We start from the raw sequence: 9,336 nt of genomic DNA, 5'->3' as shown, positions 1-9,336 counted from the left end.
GAAGAAGAAGAAGAAGAAGAAGAAGAAGAAGTTAATTATCGTTTTCCTTTGATAATATCTTTTACAAGTTCTACATTTTGCAAAACCACCACTCGGCTTTAAACAAAAAAGAGAAAAAAATAAATCTTATTAATTCCCTATGGAAGACATTGCTTCATCTAACTCACTTGAAATATGACAGGTAGAGTTCTTGTACTGAAATAAGAGCAACTGCTTGCTGGATTCCTACATTTCCAACTGACCAGGTGCACAGCAGATGACCGTAATAACCTTTCCGGCCAAAACGTAGCTGGCCAAATGATTGATTTAAACTTCCTCCGCAAACTATGAAGTAAACAATGCCAACAAGTTAATTGAATACTCCACTCTCTTTACACCGGACACTACAGGGGCCTTAAATCATTGTCCTTTTTAGTGAGAGTCCTAGTCTGCTACAAAGCCGTTTTTAGTGTCGTCACGCTCCTCCCTACGCGTTGCGTGAGGACACTAAAAACGGCTGTGTAACAGAGAGTCCGTAATAGCAGGAGTTTATTTCAGTCGAACATCTGTAATTCATTTTTTGCCTGATATTTAGCTGCTGTCCGTATAGCGTTGTCCGTCATAAAAGCGTGCCCTCAAGGCGAGAGTTGACTGTATTAGGAATTCTATTGGCCGGCGAAAAAAAAATTAAATGAAAGAGAATTATAGGATAAGCATGAACTCAAAGCATCATTAGGTATAGAGAAGTTGAGAAGCTAAATATTCTTTTAACGTTTCCCGACTTTAAGTTCAGATGGTAGCAAATATACAAACAAAATCACAGTAAAGACGAAATGTTTTATCATTTAAAAATGATATTTTCTACGTTCCTTAACTAACATTGTCAAACTCGTTTTTAAAGCATTAATTTATACCAGGACGCTCTGAAAAATTCATTGTCACATACTCATGTAAAAACAACGACAACAAAAATCAAAACCAAAAACAAAATAAAACATATTTTTCCTCAACTCTGTTACTAAATGTATTTTTTCATTACATTGGTTATACAATGTTATATGTGCGTCAAATTAACATTTACCCAATCAGTTATCTACACCATCTATATCAGAATGGTCGGTACTATACTAAGCGAAACCCACATAATATGACAATAATGCGACGTACGACGTACCTCCAGCGCATATCACAGATGCATCTTCACTGTGAACGCAGTTATGGATACCCCATCCGCTGTGCTGACAATAGCCTATAGAACTTTCACTTCCCGAGCATGCAACATCATCCAACCAAATTTGACCACTTCCGGCGCCAAATCGGGCAGAACCTGGGGCACTTATCGCTCCAGGAAATCCAAGCTGGCGACAAACAACTTGCGCGTCATATATATCCCAGGAGTCATCACAAACAGTTCCCCAGATGTTATTATAATAAACTTCAACTCTTCCTTCCCAGCTTCCAGATCCTCCAACCAGCCGTAAACCTAACAATGGTAAAAGGAAAAATTGAAAACACACACAAACAAGATTAGGTCCCATGACCTTCCTTAAGAGCTGGTGCATTTTTTCAAGGGGAGTAGAGGAGGGCGGTGCAAATATAGTGATCAGGTCCATTCCCTTTAAATAAAAGTCTATAGCACGACTTAATTTCATACGTAGATTTTAATTAACTCGAATAAGATATATACTGAAAACGAAAATAGTTTCACATTAAACTGGTAGAAATCAACAAAAGCAGTTTTTGCTTAAAACTTGCTTGAAATGTAAAAAAATAATAATAATAAATAAATAAAACGACATATTTTACTCGTTTTCTTTTTGTTTTGTTTTTGTTTTTGTTTTTTTTTGTTTTACCGAGACGCAATCCCAATTGGGAGCTAGGAGGCGACCTGTTGGCTATTTTAAAAACACAAGCAATAATTTAAATTTGGAACTGCTAATAGAAAATCCTCGGGAAGACCTAAAACAAAATCAGCTGGCGGTCAGGGAGAGATTTGAAATCAGGGCCTTTTACCTGGGATTCGGAGTAAAAATTACTTCGCTTCGCTAACTACTCGGCAGCGTGGCCTTGAGTTAAAAGAAATAACCTGTATTCTACGTGAAAATGCACTTAGCTTCCCAGGTACAGGAACAGTTAGAAACACTAAATAATGCAAAGAGAACACAGCTTTAAAAACAAGTTGCAAATGGCAATCTGCAGCTATTTACAAGCGTGGTCCATTTGCATCTGGGATGACCGAAAAACAAATCCAGCTATAGTAGACGGAACGGGACGTAAGCCCGGAAGTGCCGGATGGCATTAGAAGTATTGGCCACTCGGTCACGCTGTTTCCCATAATACTTTTGTTTTTATTCACCATTTTCACATATACCGTAATGCACCTTGCCCCAGGTGGAAATCTTATAAGATCTTGTAAGATCTTGTAAGAATCTTGTAAGACGCTTATTAAGAGCGGCTTTCCGTAAATATCGACCCACTGTCGGCACAAGTTGAAAATTTGATTTCGCTCATTTTTGGCTCATCGATAACCCTTAATGAGCAATGAAACATGCTGTAGTTAGTTTCCCCAAATAACGTGTTCTTTTGTGAAAATTCGAGAAAACTCATTTCGCCCGTTCGCAGCTCAAAATCCACTTCCGGTAAAGCAAAATTTTACACAAATTTCATTGACTCGTACGTCAAACCACAACGATTTGGCAGCCTTTGAAAAACACGAATAGTTTTTATGACCCTTTCTTTCTTATGAGACGATAAATTTATGAAAGCTGTAAAAATGTTGTGGCCAAAAAGGTATTGTTAAAAATAGGCCCCATTGACAATTTTTGGAATTCAAAATTATAGGGATAAAATAATGCAAATTTTTACAATTCGCTATAACTTAAAATTTCGCAAATTGACTCTCTACGGCTTGACTAGGCCCCAATCTATCAGAAAATCAAAACAAATCTCTGGGTAAACGATTTTAAGTAGCCCGCAAGACCTCGAGTTCAACCCTAATTTTACGAAAAATCGCGACATTCCAGTTGTTAGAAATAGCGTTACACGGCCCGTCACGCCAGCGGTGTTAACGACAGATACGCTTTAAACATTCTATTCAACGTTGATCACGTGCCAAATTCCAGCGTACAATCTATATTACATCTTTCAATACACTTATCTTATTTAGAAGAGTCATTTTGTTTGGATACAATAACTAGTGCAGAATTGCCCAAAAGTCGCCTTTTTTGAGCGACGTAGGCCAGACGTAGACGACCTAGACCAACGAAAACAGAGTTTGAACAAATACAGCGGTATGTTTTACTAATTCAAGCATCCGTCAAAAGGCATAAATACGTTAAATTTAATACGAGGATAACCAATATTAACTAATTAGAACACTTTCTTTTTTCTCGCGAGTTTTCTCTTTCAAATAACTATGTATAAGTATACATGTACGTTTCGATGTATTACTATCACGCTTATAAAGGTACTTTGTAAGGAAAGTTTCAGAAAATATTTTCACTCGTTTCGATCGAGGATGAAACATTATCATCAAAAACAAATCGCCAAAAACTTTCCCCTACAGGAAAACGGAAAATAGAAAAAAAAAGGGCGTTTTACACATGCTAAAGCAGGAATAGTTGCAGCGTGAGTACGAGCTTTTAAAATGTCAAATACTCCTAAATGGACATCTATAGATCACTTGCATCGGCACTGGAAAATACTCTCTAGCCCACTATGAACTAGCCTGTTCCAAGGGTTGAAAACGTTGAAGATTTTAGGAGGGAGAGAGTAGGAGGATCTTTCGCCCTCTCTGCCTAATCCCGCCCCTTCGCCATTTTTTCTAGCTCACTTTCTTTGCTTTTTCCCAACTATCTTAAGACCTGTTACAGGTTAAATACGTGCATTCCTTCATTTCCAGCTTTTTATGGTATATATTCAACTTGAGCGTCGAGCACTTTTGGCGCTTTGTTATTGATCAGCAGGAACGGATTTGGTAGTACTAAGTTTTCAACTGCTTTTAATTATACGGCGTAACTGTCTTTTTTTTCTTTCTTGTTTTCTTCCTGTTATTTTTCTTTGTCAGTTTCTATCGTATTTTTTATTTTTTTTCCAGCTCCCCAGGCTAACTCAATCTCTCTCCCCCCCCCCCGCCCCCCCCCCCCTCCCCATCCTCCCTCTCTGCTCCAGACAAGAGAGAACGACCATTCGTTCGACTATTCCGCGTTCTTGGCTTACACAAAAAGTACGGGCTGTTTTGTGGTATGAAAGTCTTTGCACTGATTGACGTTTTAGTGTCATGGAAAATCTAGCTGTAATACTGAACTGCAGATGACAGGGTAAAAGACTGAACGTTCCTTTCAACAGTGTTTGGAAAGAGAACATCCTCTTTTTCGCAAAAAAATAAAAATAGGGAAACAAAATAGAGTATAATACTAAACCTAAGAAGAATCTTGTAACGAACGAATGGGAACACCTAAAAAGGAAAGACAGACTTGACGATTTTTCTCATCCTCCATAGCCTTAGTCCATGAAACTTAGACGCCCATGGTACCCCCTAAAACGTCTTTCCTCATGCTATATATACTACGGATAAGCCCTCAATAGATGACCCTCAATAGTCCATTTTTATTTTTCATACAGAATTAAGTAATAAAGGACACAGAAAAAAATGAAAAATGAAAACAAGATTCACTTATGATATTTTTGAAACGTTTGTTGGTAGTCCGCATATGTAGACGGCGCATCGCCGACGTCTACTCCTTGTTCAAGGCCTTTCGTCTACAAAAATACCATGTTCAAGACGCTTGGAATTGTATAACCTGTTTAAGAATCAAGGCTTCCAAAACCTTAGCTTTGTCTTTGTCACAAAACCGAATTAGACTGAGAGCCTTAGTCTGCTTTATGTAAGTACCGTGTACATCTCCGGAGGAATTGTTTGCAGCCAGCCCTCAAAACCCAGGGACTTCGCCTGCCGCTGGTCAATATATACGAAGGCTATTCCAAAGGACTGCTCCAGAAAAAAACTATTTTCCTTAACATTTGTCTGTGGTAGAAGAATAGCGAGTTTGCTGTTGGTGTCTCTTAAAAAGTAATTAGAGGTATTGCAACGATATGCCATTGTTACGATCTACTATGCACTTAACAAGGCCTCAAGGTACTTAAGATATATTACGCATAGTCTTCGATACACCCGCCTCTCACCGCTCTTTGAAGAGATATCCCTAGCGGCAGATAGCGATGAGAGGAAGCTGTATCGCAGGCTTTTGGACACGAGGCTTTTCTACTTTTTTACATATAGGCTCCTCTTTGGAGTAAAATAGAATGATTTAAAAAAAGATAATTAAAACTACACGATGCCAATTCATTGAAAGATAGAAATCTACAATACTGTGTTTTTGCTACAGGGGTGTACTTTGTCGTACTGGACTTGAACTAATAGTCTGCCCTTTCTGTTTTGTTTCTGAACTAGAGTATATATTAAAAATGTGCACATTTGAACTAAAAATAGCTTGTTTTGTGGAAGGATTTTTTGTTAGGCATACCTTTTAATGAGTAAAATCTTAATTTAAGAAACTGTTCTTTTTTTTTTTTTTCAAAATCCAGTATCTTGACTTAATAGATTAAAAAAATATATATATATATTATATATATATATATATATATATATATATATATATATATATATATATATATATATATATATATATATATATATATATATATATATATAAACACAAGTGAAACTCTAAAAATTGCCTTGAACGGGATTTGAACCCGCGTCCTCGACTCTCTAGTTTCCGATGTGTTAACCACTACACCACCAAGACAACCACGCTAACGCGCAGTCGAATTGAAGGCTTTATGGCTCACGGGACTCCCTAAACAAATTTTTAGAGTTCACAGAGGCCACTGGAAGGTGCTAACATATATATATATATATATATATATATATATATATATATATATATATATATATATATATATGTTTCAGCAGTGCAATGTTACTTATTCTTGAATTCACTATTTTTAATTGATGAGGCAAATAAATGTAACACCAAACATGGGGATTGACTGAGAAAGTCTTTGCAATTGACTTGGGGGACCCTTTTTCTAAAGAATCAGGTCTTGATGTATTGTCAAGGAAACATTCCAGAATCCTGACCAAGAGAGTTGAAAGCTCTCTCAACAATACCTTTTTTTCCTCTTGCAAGATTGCCGGTTAAAATCTAGACCAAGCCCTTGAAAAATCTAGAACTTCACAGACAAAATCTTGAAAATATTGCAAAAGAAGTTGTTAAGATTCTAGTTACAGTTCAAACCAAGATCTCTGCAAGTTTATTAATCAAGATTCTTACAAGATCTTGTAAGGTTTTGGTAAGATTCTTTTAAGATCTTATAAAGTCTTACAAGAATCTTGATTAAGATCTTTTAAGATCTTACAAGATCTTCGTTAAGATTCTTGTAAGATCTTGGAACTTATCTTTTAAGATCTTGGTTAAGATTCTTATAAGATCTTGTAAGATTCTTGTAAGAATCTTACAACATCTTACAAGAATCTTAATAAGATACTTGTTAAGATCTTGGTAAGAATCTTAATAAGAATCTTGTTAAGATCCTAATAAGATTTCCACCTGGGTACTTATTCTCCAGATTTTTACAGAACCAACCTTTCCAATTTTTCCTGGCCCAGAATTAGTCGTCCCAAGAGGAATTGAGGACAATGGTTACGCAAAATTTTGGGCGGTAAACAAGGTGCATTATGGTCTATGTGGAAATGGTATATGAGGAATAACACGGAATGTAACCAAATATTTTTAAGCATAATCAACGAGGGGAATATTTAGGGACGGACCATTACAAAACTTATGGGGGGCGGGCCAAGTACAAAAAAAAAATTCGCGTAAGGGAAAATTAAATGAAAAAAAATTCTTGCACGCCAATTAACCCTAAAAAATATTCATACAATGGCCTGAAAAAAATTCATACAAGGAATTTGATAACGAAAAAAAATTCCTCCTGCTCGAAAATTCCTCTCTCCCCCCTCCCCATAACTTTTCTAATGGTCCGTCCCTTACCTCCAATGCTAGGACAATTGCCACTAGTGATTGCCACATCATCGATAGCGATATCTCCTGTGTATGACGACCCCGCAATTCCCTCAAAGATTACCTATAAACAGAATACAAATGTGGAAAATGGGAAGTCTTTAAAAAGTTGGGGTGAGTCAAAAAAGATGGATCGCTGCGAGGGGAAACCGAAATAAAATTTAATAATAAAATTTAAAAAAGCCATGATTAAGAAAGAGAGCTAATCGACAGAAAGCAAACTAACATTCACATTACCCTCAGAATTAGATTTATACCTAGTGGTCCGTTGTAGCACACATGCAATTTCAAAACATACTTCACTTGTGCGAGTAACTAATTTAAATAATTGACACTCGGTATATCTGATAAATCATACAAGATTAAAAAAAAAAAAAAAAAAAAAAAAGGGAAGAAGGTCGGCAAGGTCATATGATAGATCATTTTTATCAAAGCGTCATTTTTAACTGATGACCTCTTAAAATAATATTTAAAGATTTCCTGCAAATATTACGGGAAGATTTTAGCCACGTGAAATCAACGAATATCAGTCGTGATTTTTTGAGAAGCAAACCATATCAAACTTACATTGTTGCGCAAATATATCGTTTTCATTGCTCGTGTCCAGTACAAACCCTGGTTCCCAGATACATTGAAAACCAGCTCATTCCCGCTGTAAACATTAAGAGTTCCTATGGTATCACCATACATGTGATAATAGAAAACGAGACAAGCTGCTGCTCCATTTCCAGAAACAGACAACTGAAGTTTTGCGTTGTCACCTTGTCGCCTAGGGGACGAAGTCTCTATATACATGTAGTATCCTGAAAGAGCATAATGATAATAATAATGATTCTGTGGAAAGTTTGAACTCATGAACGTAGTCCTGTTCTGGAACAAACGCCACTGACTCGTAGTCAACAGTTACCGGCGCTGTACGCACAAACGACTTATTGACGGAATTAAGCAAAACTAACTGCGAGAGAGCGACTGGAAAACTGACAGGTCAATCAGGTCAATAACCAGAGTACAATACCAACGACTGACGTGATACAACTACTTTGATGACTATTGCACAGGTTGTCGAAAAGTCGGTCACTGTCAACAACAACAGTCCTATTCAGGACTACGTTCACCCGGACGATCAGACTCAACCTACTTTTCATATATAGATTTAGCCATCGCTAAAAGCGAAGCTCCCGTTAATAAATTCATAGCATACATCAAACAATAAACTTGTGTTCCACAAATTATTTATGGGCACATTCATGGGAATTTTGAGGGAAAGGCTAGGTGATTTTACATAGAGTTCAAGTTCAAGAGTTAAACAAATTTTACACCAAGTTAATAGTCTTTAGGCAAACCCAAAAAGAGCAATCATCTTCGATGACAGTAGATTAGGCCTGGAAAACAGATAAAAGACCTAAAAAAGGGTGTGAGGAAATCTGCATATGTCTCGTATTAGCGGAATTATTGCATTTCAAACTAAAAAGTCAAATCTCGAGCGCGAGTTACGCAAAGAAACTGACATAAAATGAGTTACAACGGGAAATCGGAAAATTCCTCATGCCGTTTTGTTACCAAGTCAGGAAATGTTAATGAGGTAACGGATGTGGAACTATATTCAATACAGATATTTGCGACTTACGAATCAGCTGTAATAGTTGATTTTAATTTCTCTTTGACATGATTTGTATGTCACTGGACATGATTTGTGTATCAAAAAGAGCGATCAATTTTTATCCATCCATTTCAATAAAAGCAAATGGAATCACTTCCCATTATAGTGGACAACCTCGAACCGTGACTTCGTCGTGTAAATATGCAGCACCGAAGAAAGACAAAAAGCTAACCATTTTTGATCAAATTATTTTAAGGTTAATTATAACTATAACAAGATTGTCAAATCTGATTGGCTATCAACTGCCCTGATTTCAGCCTTAGTTGGTTAATAGGACGGTACCCGTCATGCCTAAGTAATTAGACAGAACGCGCCATTACGCCCGCGCTTAAATGGCTTTTTTTTTCACTGCTAGCAAAACAAAATTTCAAATTTCGTGTGTTTTGATTTAAAAAATAGCCTATAATATCACAAATATAATAACAATAATAATAATAATAATAATAATAATAATAATAATAATGATAATAATGATAAATGCTTCGAAACAGGCTATAACAGTGCCGATCAAATAAGTTTTGCATACAATAAGTTTTGTTGTTTTCACCAAGCTGCAGTTAAACTGATTCTATTTCAGTACATTAAGAGATAGACTCATATCCAGGTTGG

General features: G+C 36.5%; 1 protein-coding gene across 1 annotated transcript in view; it reads right to left on the bottom strand.

Annotated features, from left to right (window-relative positions):
* The window catches only part of LOC140944405 (uncharacterized), a 52,424-nt gene that overhangs the window by 31,841 nt on the left and 11,247 nt on the right, over nucleotides 1–9,336 (bottom strand). Inside the window, exons 10-13 of the mRNA XM_073393551.1 lie at nucleotides 7,635–7,870; nucleotides 7,038–7,131; nucleotides 1,154–1,462; nucleotides 168–324 (exon numbers count right to left, since the gene is read on the bottom strand). Of these exons, the coding sequence (XP_073249652.1) occupies nucleotides 168–324; nucleotides 1,154–1,462; nucleotides 7,038–7,131; nucleotides 7,635–7,870 (796 nt within the window). The remainder of the gene's footprint in view (nucleotides 1–167; nucleotides 325–1,153; nucleotides 1,463–7,037; nucleotides 7,132–7,634; nucleotides 7,871–9,336) is intronic.

This window comes from Porites lutea, chromosome 7, assembly GCF_958299795.1.
Source record: "Porites lutea chromosome 7, jaPorLute2.1, whole genome shotgun sequence".
Taxonomy (NCBI): Eukaryota; Metazoa; Cnidaria; class Anthozoa; order Scleractinia; family Poritidae; genus Porites; species Porites lutea.
The sequence above is the reverse complement of the archived record's forward strand: the minus strand, read 5'-3'. Positions and strand labels throughout refer to the sequence as shown.